General features: G+C 42.1%; 1 protein-coding gene across 1 annotated transcript in view; it reads left to right on the top strand.

Moving 5' to 3' along the window:
- PARP1 (poly(ADP-ribose) polymerase 1) overlaps window positions 1-14,030 on the top strand; it is a 47,760-nt gene that overhangs the window by 8,824 nt on the left and 24,906 nt on the right. Inside the window, exons 2-7 of the mRNA XM_044436141.1 lie at window positions 3,924-4,086; window positions 4,469-4,587; window positions 5,770-5,984; window positions 11,061-11,157; window positions 11,914-12,030; window positions 13,199-13,375. Coding sequence (XP_044292076.1) covers window positions 3,924-4,086; window positions 4,469-4,587; window positions 5,770-5,984; window positions 11,061-11,157; window positions 11,914-12,030; window positions 13,199-13,375 — 888 coding nt within the window. The remainder of the gene's footprint in view (window positions 1-3,923; window positions 4,087-4,468; window positions 4,588-5,769; window positions 5,985-11,060; window positions 11,158-11,913; window positions 12,031-13,198; window positions 13,376-14,030) is intronic.

Raw genomic sequence — 14,030 nt, 5'->3', positions numbered from 1 at the left:
CTAACAACTGGACATTTTCAGGTCTGAGCTAATTTGTTGTTCCCACTCTAGGCAGGAAGAAACTGCTACTACTTTAGCCATTAATTAATTAGGTGTTATGATGGCTTAAAAACAAACAGATAGCCTAAACTTCCTCTCAGGTTTGTTTTGAGGATAAAATGAAGAGGAGGGTTATGTAAGCTGCCTTTCAGGAAAGAAGATGGGATATAAAAATAATTAAATATCCTCCAAGACTGGACAGAGTCCTGAAAGACCATTTTTGCCCTTCCCTCAAACATTCATGATATGGCTGTATTCATTTTTGGGGATGAATTTTTGAATGTCCTCATGACACTTCGCTGTGGTGGCAAGTTGAGCTGATTCAGAGCTTCTTGGAGGCAGGGATGTGTGTGTGCATGCATGCATACAGATAAGAGAGATACAAGCTTAAAATTACATGGGGCAGAATATTAATATGGTAAAAGATTGTGGGTTAGATTTACTTGGTCAGGTTCAGTGCTGGAGTGAATAAACATCATAACTTTGCCCTGTTTCAGGGCAGTGCAGGGAAACATGTGGACCTACAGATGTTGTTGGACTGCAACTCCAATCAGACCTAGCCAGCATAGCCAGTTGTGAAGGATTATTAAGTCCTACAACATTTGGAGATCCATAAGATTCCTTGTTTTTGTGTTCCCAGAAATGCATCATGGTTGGCTGTTGGCTTTGGTACTTGGGTTATTTACAGTCTGAGTCAAGTGATAGTGAAACAACCCCCCCCCCCCCCCCCCCCCAAAGTCTTTACAAGTATGAATTCTGTGGGTCCTGGGCAAATTGTACCTAAATGGCTGTGCTGTGTGTGGTGTTCACTTTTAACAAACTTTATCTTTGTATAGTAGGTCTGTTACTATATTGATTACATTTTTAATCACACCTTTCTACCTCTTTCAAGGAACTCAAGGCCTTTTACATGGTTCTAGAGAGCCACTGTAGTTTAGTGGCCCAGAGCATGGGTCTGGAACTCAGAAGATCTGGGTTGTAGTCCCCACTTGACCATGAAGCTCATTGAGTGAATTTAGGTCAGTCACAAACTCTTAGCCCAGCCTATCTCAGAGGATTATTGTTGTGAGCATAAGATTGAGAGCAGCAGGAGGAGAATGATGTAAGATGCTTTGATTTCTTAAAAGAAAAAGGCAAGCTATAAATCAGTCAAATAAATAAATAAAGGTTCTCTCCATTTTATACTCATAACAACAACCCTATGTGGTAAGGTAGGCTGAGAATCCACGACTGGCCCAAAGTCCCCCTGTGAGCTTCATGGTCAAATGGAGAGTAGAGCCCCAGTTTCCTGAGTCCCAGACCACCACTCTTAACCACCATGCTGCAGAGCTGCTTCCTCCTTCGCAGGAGAAAAGAAGAGTCTCAGTGTAGGGAAATGTAGCTGTGAATAAGCTGAGGGCTGCTTTTACATGAGCACTTGAAATAATTCTCTAGTTAGAATGGAATGTGCCACTACATTCAGCTGTAATACCCCAGGCTCTTCATAATGCGCCTAACTCCTGGCTGAAGAGTCATTTATTGGCTATATGAGATTACATTCCTGCAGAGAGGGTTTCAGTAGCTTTAATAGCAGATGGGATGTTTCAGGGGGCTTTAGGCGATCTGACTCTAAATGCATTCTGGTTACACATGATAGATGGGGGATTCTAGTTAGGCTGGACATTTATACTATTACGGCTTTCTTCTGCACTCACATAGTTGATGCAAGCATTTATCTTCCAATCTGTGCCATTTAAAGATGAGTATGCCTGGAATAATCCCAGAAAAAATGGCAGGCAAGGAAAGGGACTGGGGGAAAAAACATGAGAAAAGCTCCTCAATGTTGTTGTGGTTGTTTTCCTCCAGGGATTTTTGACTAATTTAGGGGAAAACATTACAGATGGAGGGAAACATTTTCCCCCATTTTCCCAAGCTGTAAAACTATTTCCCTTCATTTGCCCTTATACTGAGGTAAAAGCCTCCTTCCTGCATCTTTTATCTACCTGCTCATTAGACAACATGTGCTTCCAGATGACTCTGACTAGTAATCAAAGGGCTACTCAGACTTCTCTTCCTCTATTGTTTTGTTTTGTTGTTGGATGAAAAATGCACAGAAAGGTGATGTGCAAACATGTGAGGGTTCCAAAGTGAAGATGATGCCCTGGGCCCCAGCAGCCCTACATAAATGAGGCAGGGAGATGTGTGATCAAAAAGGGAAAAAAAGCCTTGATCACAAAGTACCCTAAAAACAAGATGGAAATGAAGGCTGTATCTTAGGGATGAAACTGGGCTCCTACCTCTCTATAAATAATAAGTAATCTGTCCTCTTAAGTTGCCAAGGAAATAAATTGCCATTTCTCTGTTTACAGAAATGGTATTGTATTCCCTGCAGAAGTGCCTTTCTTTTAAACTCTCAATAAATAGAGACACAATCCAGCGGGGATGCCTGTAAGCCTCTACACTTTGAGGATGATGGGCTTCCTATGCAGGGAGGGGAGGAATAGAGAATGCCTCTTCCTGTCCTGGAGGTCAGGCTGTCTAGAAACAGAGCACAGTCGGGACATGTTGCATCCTGCAGACCCAGTTTCCTTTCCCGCTGCCCTTGGAGGTGCAGCCAGTGTGGTTCTTTTGGTGCTGGCTGTGCAGGATCCCCAGCTCCGAGGCTGGAGCTCTTTTCCATCTTTGGATCTGGTCATCCAAGCAGTTCCGTGGCCCCATGCCGCTTCCTGGGGGCAGTAGGATTTCTCCGTGGGTCATTTTATGCATGGTGGATGGAGACATCCTGAAAATGCCTAGAGTGGCCCCAGTCTGGTAATGCTTGCATGAACAAAAGGGATTAGGTATGCATGCCTCACTTTTGAATAGAAATCTGTGCTCCTACTTTCTCCTTGGTTTTCTTTCCTCTAATTCACATCAGTGTGGCTGTTCTCAGTGTGTGAGACAACTTCATAGATCACAAGCAGTGGGTCAGGTCATACATCCGCCACTCAGGAAATCCCATGGGCTGGACCACCTTTCGTATGGCCTGCACATGGGTCAGTGGGTGCTTCCTGTTGTAGGGGTGGGGGAGGCAGCCTGGCCTCTTCTGCTGATGCTGCCTTTTTCTGTGTCCGCTGATAAACTACTCTGGAGGGTTGGGATCCTGTGGAACAGAGAAGGATGTAGCATGGGGAGAAGCTGAAATCACCAAAAATCAGTCCCGTCCAGAAATGGAAGGGACCATCTGGTTGGGACACTCTACATCAGGAGTGGGGAAACTCGGGATTAAGAGCTAAATATAATATCCAGGAGTTCCTGTCTAGCCCTTTGGATTTCTGCAGATGGCTCCACCCAATCTGTTTGATGGCTTCCCAGTTTTTGTGTAGTTTTTTCTCCATTCTAAAAGGTTGGCATATACTTCTGAAAGTTTATGCACTGGCAGTAGGAGCTTAAGGGAACAATCCTATGCATGTTTAGGCAGGAAGATGCCCCATAGCTGCCTGGCATGCTTTTTCCTGTTTAAATGTGCATTGGATATACAGTATGGTCATATGTGATATAAAAAAAGAGTCAATTTAACTGTAGTAATTGTTAATGTGAATGTGACCAAGTTAGTAACAACATATCCTCTGTGCTGCTTTTTCATCCTGTCAACTGGTAGGAACTTGCTGCCCTCCAGATGTTTTGGACTGCAATTCTTCTATCCTCAGTCAGCTTGACCTGTGGTCAAGGATTATGGGAGTTGTAGTTCAAAGTGCCTGGAAGGCACCAGGTTGCCTGCATTTGGGAGGTAGAGATGCAGTTGGGAGGCAAGGCAGGAGTCACCATTAGCAAAGGCACTGTAGACTTGGACATAATGTCATTGTTTTTCTCTACGTATTGGTCTTTATGCCTGAATTCTCCCCCTTTTTGTTATGCCTTCTTAGTCCCCCATGTTTGATGGCAAAGTACCACATTGGCACCACTATGCTTGCTTCTGGAAGCGTGTGCGACTGGTGTCCCACGCAGATGTGGAGGGCTTCTCAGAATTGCGTTGGGAAGATCAGGAGAAAATCAAGAAATCCATAGAAAGTGGCAGTGCTGGGACAGGTAGGTGAATTACAAATGATGGTGAAAAAAAGACAGCCACACTTGCTATCTGAGCCAAGGTGATGTTGGGGGTGTAAACCTGTGGATTCTACACTGAGGACTGGCTTTAAAAATTGCAAGACTCTCTTAAAGAGGTCTCTGAAATTCACTTGTTCATGAGAGTGGTTTACAGAAAGGGCTTATTGCTGCTTTCCCTAATATGGTTCCCTCTAGATGTGTTGGACTAAAATGCTCGTCATCCTTTTTACTAATGCCTGGGCTTGGGGAACTTTACATAGTAAAACTGTTTTATATTTGATATGCCTCATCTGTGTGTTCTTCAGTTCTCCAAGGCCAGGAATGAAATCCGATTTCAGAAGTCAACCTCTCTTCTCTTTTTTAGGCAAGAGTGTTGAGCAAGAGGAAAGTAGCAAAGGTGAGAAGAGTTTACATGATTTTGCCGTAGAATATGCAAAGTCCAACAGAAGTTCCTGCAAAGGCTGTAAACAGAAGATAGAAAAGGTATTTAGAAATGAAACACTGTGTGTGAAATACAGGGCTGTTCAGTTTATTGAGCCTATCATGTTCTGTATCTTGTTTTCTTCACAACTATTTAGAAGTCATGTTAGAGGTATACAACATAACTCATGATGGAAGAAAGTAGATAGGGAGAAGTTATTCATAATACCAGAGCCTGGAATCATCCTATTTCAGCTGATTAGTGGAAGATTCAGGTCAGATAAAAGGAAGTGCTTCCTCACACTGTGCATGATTGCTTTGTTCTTACCTTTGAACAATACCTTTCTCTCTTTCTTAAGACTACCCAAGGCACCTGGGATGTTCCAGCTCCCATCTTTTGTCCACATTGGTTTCAAATTCCTTTTAGGTGTAAATCACTGGTGGTCATTCTGAATACAACATAGAAATTGGAATTACTATTAAGACCAAAATATTCATATACTTGTCAGATCTAAAGTTCAAGCATCTGCTTGTCTAGAAAGAAAGTGGCAATTGCACCATCTCCCTTCTCACACTGGAGGGAGTGTGTGAAACAGGAATAGTACATACAGTTAGTACCTACCAGTAGTACCTGTAGTACCTACTAGTTGTAGGTCATAGAGCATTTAAAGCTCCCAGTATAAAAAAGCAACCTTTACCTAACCTTTCCCTCGATAATGCTATTATTCTGTATTTTGGGAATCATCAGTGCTCCTGTCCTTTTTTTCTCATTTCTAATGAGATAGATTTTAATCTGCTCAATCGGTCAAGTACTCGTATCACTTTATGGAATTGAAGAGCTGATGTGGACTTCAAAATATTTCTTTTATCACAGTATTTAACCAGTGACTTTTTAACCACCCTCAAATTTTCATTTCACTTAACACAGTTTTCAGAAATACTATGCTTTTGTTGCAAAACTGCATATTTGTCAAGCAAGAGGGATATGCAGCCTAATTTACTTGGGAGGTGGGGGCAAGAAGGATGGATAATGGTATTAAAAGAGTAAACCGAAAACATCATTGCTGGATGATAAATATTGTTAATAAAGAAAATTTGGGAACTAATCACTTTAACTATCACAAACCTGTTTTGTTTTTGTTTTTTAACCAAAATGTGTTACTCTGAATTGGTTTGTAAAAGTTTGCACTGAAACAGCAACATACAGAATTTCAGGGTTTCTTTATATCTTTTTATCCACCATAGGGGCAAATTAGAATTTCAAAGAAAATGGTGCATCCAGAGAAGCCCCAGTTGGGGATTATAGATAACTGGTACCACCCGACTTGTTTTGTCAGCCACAGAGCAGAACTGGGTTTTCTTCCTACCTTTAGTGCCTCTCAACTCTCAGACTTTGTCCACCTGAAAGCTGAAGATAAAGAGGTTCTGCAGAAGCAGCTCCCTGCAGTCAAGAAAGAAGGGTATGTTCAATATCTTAAAAGGAAGCACAGTGTACATTGTGGAGCAGCGGCACAGGTGGTTGTGGGTCAGGCTGCTCTAAAACACTGAATTATTGATTTACAGATTGATTGGTAAAATGTTTGTAGTGCTCCGTATCTAACAAGGTTCCTGAGCAGTAAACAATAAAAAGGAAGGGAAAAGAACCAAAACACAGAATTGAAATGCTTGCAATCTGATTATGTAAGTGAGACTGTGTGTAAATAAAAATGCCTTCAGCAGACTGCCTGCCTGGCATCAACGGCTATGGAATGCGCTCCCCAGAGAGGTTTGCCTGGCACCGACATTAATATGCTTTTCGGAGCCAGGTCAAGACCTTTTTATTTACCCGATATTTTAAAGTTTAAATATTTTAATTATGTTTTTATCCTCAGTGGTGGGTTATTATGATGTATTTATTGGGTAAATTATTGTAAGCCACCCAGAAATGTACAGTAATGGATGGGTTAGAAATATTCTAATAAACAAACAAACACACAAACAGATGAGGAGTTCCATGGACAGAGAACTGGTTCACTGAAGCCTTTACTCCAGGCCAGCTCCATTGGACCACAGGGCCATGTGGGGCCACCGGAAACACCCCATCCAATGATCTCAATGACTGGACAGACTAGTAAAGGAGAAGGTGTGCTCTCAAATATCCTGGTCCCAAGTTAGTGTAGGGCAGGGGTCCTCAGACTTTTTCAGCAGGGGGCCAATTGAAAGCCGGCAGGCATGGGCCGTGAGGCGGGGGTGCCTGCGGGTGCGGGCCGGTGCAGCAGTGGTGGATGAGGTGGCGGCTTGCTCGCTCGGAGATCGTTTTCTCCAAGTGAGTCCAAAACGATCTCTGAGCGAGCAAACCGCCACCTCGCCACACGCATGGCAAGGCAGGCACGGGCGTGGGGATCCAAAACCTCTTGAGGCGGGCCAGATAAATGGGCATGGCAGCCCGGATTCAGCCTGCATGCCGTAGTTTGAGGACCCATGGTGTAGGGATTTGTGCACCAGTGACTCAGATTGTCAAAAAATCTGCAACACATTCAGAGGAGCTCAGATTTCCATGAATTCAACTGCAGTTTAGCTTTTTCTGAGTTACATGGGCTTGTAAGCCACTTTCAAGGGGGATTTGTGCTAATATGCACTTGTGCAAATGTGCTAGTGCACATTCTTTAATATACAGTACCACCGATTTACAGTAACTAATGCAGATTGATGCTAATGTGAATTAACATTAGAATGGAAATCTGGTTTTAAATTTTGATATAAGGAAACAAATCAGTGGGAAAAGAACAAAAAATGTCTGAAAATCCACAAAACACGAACAGACTGGATTTAACAAAAACTGTGATGTCTCTGTCAGCAACAAACCCTTTTTAATAGTATTTTCTGTCTGTCCAAAGAAGGAATATTCAGGGATTGTGGCTGGGACAAAGGGCACTAATTAAGCAGGCTCAGCAGAGCTTTCGGAGAGTCTGTAGCTTGCAGCAACTTAATCTGCCTTGAGAGGCAGTTTGCTCAGACTGAAGAGACCAAGCTCTGTACAGGCTTCTCCAGTCAGTGGAGAAGATGGTTGCGTAGTCTTCGAAGTTTCTGTAGTGAGAATGCTAAGAAGAAAACTGCAAAAAAGGGCAAATGCTATTTTAGGCAGCATTAATAGAAGTATCACTTTGAAATCACATAAAACACTAGTTCAGCACAGGTTAGGCCTCACCTGGAGTACTGTGTCTATTTCTGGGCACCAGGATTTAAGAAAGATGCAGACAAGCTGGATAAGGTTTGGAAGAGGGCAGCAAGGATGACTGGAAACAAAGTCCTATGAGGAGAGATTGAAAGAAGAGGGCATGTGTAGCCTTGAGAAAAGAAGACTGAGTGGAGATATGATAGCACTTTTCACGTACCTGAAGGGCTGACACAGGAAGGAAGGACAGGATCTCTTCTTGTTCCGTCCAGAGCGCAGGACATGGGATAAAGGCTCATGCTACAGAAAGCCAGATTCCGGCTAGATAGCAGGAAAAATTTCCTGACTGTTAGAGCAGTACGTCAGTGGAACCAATTACCTAGGGAGTTTGTGGGCTCTCCCATAGTAGAGGCATTCAAGATGCAACTGGACAGACATCTGGGAGGGATGGTTGAACTCGGTGTCCTGCACTGAGCAGGAGGTTGGACCTAATATTTATTTATTTATTAAAACATTTCTATGCCGCCCCATTCGCCGAAGCCTCGGGGCGGCTCACAACATAAAATAAAATACAAAAATAACAATATAAAAATAACAATATGAAAGAAGTTGCCCTGGCCAAATAAATAAGCAAATACTGTTAACAATTAAAATGACGCTTAAATAAAAAGGTCTTCACCTGGCGCCGAAAAACAAATAACGACGGCGCCAGGCGGACCTCTCTGGGGAGCACATTCCATAGATTGGGCGCCACCGCAGAGAAAGCCCTCCTCCGAGTACCTACCCTCCTAATTTCTTTCACGGAGGGTTCCCAGAGGAGGGCCTCTCCCGCAGATCTCAAGGGGCAGCCGGGCATATATGGATGTATATATGTATATATGGCCCCCTGACCCCTTCCAACTCTACTATTCTATGATTCTGTGAATGTTGGCGGGGAGAATATTGGCAGGGAGAAAGGGAACGTTTAGGGAAAGTTTAACCAATTTTATAATATCCTTCGTTATCAAGCCACAGCTACTTTCAGTTGGTAAGCCAGAACCAAACCACAAACGTGGGGTCTGCCAACATTCTTCTTAAAAGCATGGGGTTGTCAAAACTTTTCCTGTGTTCTGAACTCCTGGAAAGTTTTGTGGAAACATTGCTTTGGTATCTGGGCAGTTGCATGGCACCAAACCAGCTTATTCTCTGCTGGCCTCTTGTCAGAGAAGCGCTGCTGAATCATGTTTGCACTTGTCAGCTGTTGCTTATGGCAGAGAGATGTGATTTGCCTGCATTCCTCTGTGTGTCAGATTGTTTGAGACTTGTTCTTTGCTATGCTCAGGGCAGATATGAAATTGAAGCTGCATAAAACATTTGCTGTGGTGTCTGGATCTCATTGGCAGATTGACTGTGTAAATGTTCTCTTTTACCTATTTTGCTTTTACTTACAAGAAGATAAATTTTAAATAAACCTGCATTGCATGAAAGACGTGTGAAATTGGACTACCATTGTTTTGCCCATGGTACTTTTTTTAAAAGGCCAGTACAAATCATTGTGTTTGTTATAGGTTTGGGGGGTTTAATTTACTGTTTTTTAATTTATTATTTGTATCCTTTTGAAAATCTTTATAAACTGCCCTGAGTGGCTTGCAGCAAGACAGCTGTAAAGCAGATAAGCAAACTAAGCAATCACAGTGGAAAACAGCTTTAGCTTGGTGGCAGTGCTTCAGCAGTCTCATTTGTCATATCTTTGCTGGTTTGAAATTACCTGGATCTGTGGTTTTTGCTCAGGTAGCCATTAAAAACCTCGAGCACATTGGTGACATACACAGGGCTTAAAAATGCTATACTGCGTAAGCAACAGCCTTTCTGATAGGCAACATTTTGCATCCAGGACCAGATAAGGCATTGAGAGAGACTCTGTTGCCCTGGTCACCTCCTTCTCTTTACCCTCAGGTCTGTAGAACAAAACTCACATTCCCTAAATTTTGGTGGGTTGCTCAGCCTGTTGCATTTTGATTAAACAAGAAATGGTTATAGTCTATTTGGCAAATGTTTGTAAGTGATAAAAATTTGCGGGGACATCTTTTGATTTCACTAGCAGAGAAGAGACTTCACACTTAATGGAAATAATTATTTTATTTATTGTATTTATTTATTTAAAACTTTTATGTGCCATCCTTATGCATGGCATCTCAGGATGGGTTACAATAATTAAAATCAGAATATAATAAAACAATCCATACCAGTAAAAATAATTAAATAAAAAGCTACTGTTAAAACATTAAAATTCTAATTTTTAAAATAACGATTGAATAAAAAATCATGGTTTGAAAGTGACAAATCAAATAATGCTTTGAAGGAAAGGGCAATTTTGCTGAGAAAGCTGGTTGTGAGATTCACTAGAATCTGATGCCTTTTAGGTATTGTTACAGAATCCTTCCAAGCACATGCCTGGACTGTAACTTGGAGGAAGGGAAGGCACCAGTGAGGAGTAGAGTTTCCAAAGCTGCATTTCAGAACTCTTTTCATGAAGGCCTTCTGTTCTTGCAAGGCTGGCTTGTTTTGAAAGTTTTCCTTCCAACTTTAGACTGAAAGAAATACTCTCTATTTTCTCCACCTGAAGCACACATGTGTACAGCCACACTGCCTTTTCTTGGGGACACCTTTGCATAGAGAATGTAATATGTGCTTTATGACTGGAGGCTTAGAAAAGCGCTTCTGCTCTTGAAAATGTCATAGCCAGGAAATTATGGGTTGTATCCCATGTTCATCTAACTTGAGTAACATTCATTTTAATGGACCCATTCTTAAGCAGCACTAATTGAATTCAACCCAGTGACTGTATCGACAGAAGGAACATGTTGCATAATGCGTTCTTACACAAGGTGTTCCTGGGGAAACTCATAGTGCACTGTAAGAAAAGGAATGTCTGAGCTAGCTATTACATCTGCCATTTATGAGAGCTTTCAGACCTTGATTGGCTCAAATTTGAGAGCTTTCAGACCTTGATTGGCTCAAATATGAGAGCTTTCAGACCTTGATTGGCTCAAATACAGGTCTTTCCCAGTGTGATCACCGCACACGAGGCATTGATGAGAGTGACAATGTTACTGCATCCTCTGATGACCATCCAGTATGATATTCCTAGTTTGTACATTTTAGTTAGTCTGTTCTCTGTGCCTCAGGGTGTTCAGAATATGATGCTCTTCCTTGTGATGTGAAGGAATTGCTCACAGGTTAATATAAAATCTTGCAAGATAGAATGGAAAGAATGAACATGGAGGTGTGAAAAACAAAAAAGAGCCAGAGCTTGAGTATTCAGTAGATGAAGATCTAGGAAATGTAATTTACAGCATAACTTTGAGTAAGTACTTAGTGTATGTTTTTTTTCCTCTTTCAGAAAGAGAAAAGGAGATGATGTAGATGCCAATGCGGTTTCAAAAAAGAAACCGAAAAAGGAGAAGGACAAACAGATGAAACAGGAGAAGCTGCTGAAGGTTTGTTTGTTGGTGGCTAACCAGCCTCATAAAAGTTTTTATTTATTTATTTAGCGTCTTTATATGCCGTCCCAGTTGCATAAGAAGTTCTTCTGTGCAAAAAACGTGACGTGTCACAACTTGTAATAAAAAACAAGTGACCTCTGCTTGAGCGCCCCTGCTGGCATCCCCTTTCAGCAGGTGCAGTTCAGCAAACCAAAGAATCTCCATCCAGGGTTTGTTTGGTGTTGCGTCTCGGTCAAAGTGTGTTGCTTTCCTGATAGCCAGAATCATAAGCCAGAGATTGCTTTATTAATGTCAGGTAGATGGGATAGAGATGGGTTTCACAAGTACCTTTCTCTGACTTTTTAGTTTTCTAAGCTAGAAACCTTCTCTCCATACTCATGCGGTGGGGGTTTTGGATGGAAACACTAGCATTTAGTGTTTTGAACTATAAGCCGTCCTGAGACCCACTGGGTATTGGACATGGTAAAAATTACCCAAATAAATAAATTTAGTCATGCAAGGGTTGATGAGGAAGCAAGACCTTTACTATTCTTGTTGCAATCTCTGTTTGCCATGTGTATTTCACAGAGCTGGCCTTGTCTCCCATATCTCTGTTTTCCATCTTTTTTAAATAATACCTTACATATCCAGAAAACAAATATATACTACATCACTTGTAAGAGTTCACATTACTGAACATGTCACTCACACATGCAGCTCTTAACTAGTTCCATTAAGAAGGAAATTGAAACTGCTATTTTGCATCTACAGGAGCAGACAGAATTGATTTGGAACATCAAAGATGAGTTGAAGAAAGCCTGTTCCAACAATGACTTGAAAGAGCTCCTGATAGCCAACAAACAAGAAGTTCCTTCCGGGGAATCTGCTGTGAGTTGGACCTGTTCTAGGTGACATTTTGACCAACTCAGTGCGGCACCTTTTTCTTGTCAACATTTTTCTGAGTGTTAATGCTCTGTGCATGTTTAGTTAAATTTAGATAAATGATCGTGGACATCAGTAGGGCTTGCATCCACAGGTAGTGAAGTTTTAATTCAGTTGCATAGTTCTGATTAAAATAGTCAGACTTCTATTGAGCTTCAACAATGGCGCATGGGAATGGGGCGTAAAACAGGGAAGAGTGCAGTGGTGAACAGTGCCTGATCTAGACAGAGTGTTGCTGATAAACTTACATCCCACATGTCAATGGACTATAGAAAATTTAGAAAACTGCTACATTTCTTAGATATAAAGTACTAATGCAATTGAGTGAGAAGAAACTGCCCTCCATCATTGGATTCTTCTCAGAATTGGCAGTGAACCAATTGGCAATGATCCAAAGCTTTTTTTAATCACTGGTGCTAGGGTCAGTTGAACCATTAACTCAGTGGAGTGCCTTTTTCTTGTGCAGATAAGAGGATTTTAAATCAGAAGTGTATAGGACCCATATAGACAACATGTTTCTGCTGCAATAGAACATGGGCAATAGTTACAGCCTTCCTTCTCATAAATGTGTGTTTCACATTCTGAGAGAGAGAATATACTATCCTGAACTCTGGTCACGTCTTCTCCCTCATGTGTCCCAAATATAGAAAGAAATGCGTGAAGTTAATCTTGCTTCTGATGAGGGTGCCCCTCTAACCTGAGAGTCAAATGGACTTCTGGTGAAGCATTCCAGTGTGGAATATGCTAGCTTAGTTTAGCTTAAAGCACTTTAGCTTAAACTCTCTAAGACATGGGAGAGGGGTTTTAACCTTTTACAGTGGGGTAAAACTATTCAAACTCTGGAAACACACTGAATGACCAGGAGTGTGGTCTAGGAGAGGGGACATGGCCATTTGGGGAATACCTTAGAACTAGATTTGGATCCCAGGATATCCAGTTGTGCCCCATGGACCTATGGGTCTTCATCCTTGTATTACAGGATGAGGTTCTACGATACTTGGACAGTGGCAGTTCTGTGAATGTATTTCTTAGTGCAGTGGCACAACTACTGCCATGCTACTTGCAGGAACCTTTCTTATTTTTTATTGTTATATTTTGCATTTTGTTACTTTAGATCCTGGACCGTGTTGCTGATGGGATGGCCTTTGGGGCTCTCTTGCCTTGCGAGGAGTGCAAGGGGCAGTTTGTATTTAAGGGTGATGCCTACTACTGCTCAGGGGACATCACAGCTTGGACTAAATGTGTTGCCAAGACACAGACTCCCAACAGGAAAGAGTGGGTAACCCCAAAGGTAGGGAATGCAACATGCGTGTCACCTGTTTGTTATAAAAGGGTCTGTGAAATTACAAAAGTGGGTGATGGGGGCACATTTTAGGGGAAGGGAAGCTGTGGCTCCGCCTTTCCATGCTGGATGGAAATTGTGGGAGTTGAAGCCCAGCGCATCTGGAGGGCCCCATCTTGGCAAAGGCTGCTCTAGCCTTTGTTTACCCTAGTGCTTTGCACCTCTTTTGCCCTCAGCATCCTTTCTCTGCAAAAAGCCCCCGTTCAGCAGTCCAGTCCCCAGCTTCTGTCTCCAGATTGCTCAGCTGTTCTTCTTGCTCTATGACCCCCAGCCCAATGAAAATAGGTTAGGGTCAAAGCAGAAAACTGGGCTGCCTTTGCCTAGCCTTGCCCTGCTCCACCTGCTGCAAGGGCCAGAAAGGATGGAAGGCCAAGGAGGTGGGGAAATTCTTCTACCTCTCCATCAACCAGTTTGAAAGAAACATGAAAAGTACAAGATCAGCAGTGTTGGTGATGTTCCTTTTTTTTACCTACAGTTTTGCTGAAATTTGTAAACTCTTTTGTATCAAAAACCCTTGGAGATCACTCAGATCTACCTGTAGGTCCCAAATTTTTAATTTTTACCAAAAAAACAAACAATCCCACAACTTATGAGCAGTAAATAT

This window comes from Varanus komodoensis, unplaced genomic scaffold, assembly GCF_004798865.1.
Source record: "Varanus komodoensis strain SLA01 unplaced genomic scaffold, ASM479886v1 scaffold1, whole genome shotgun sequence".
In the NCBI taxonomy this organism is placed as follows: Eukaryota; Metazoa; Chordata; class Lepidosauria; order Squamata; family Varanidae; genus Varanus; species Varanus komodoensis.
The sequence above is the reverse complement of the archived record's forward strand: the minus strand, read 5'-3'. Positions and strand labels throughout refer to the sequence as shown.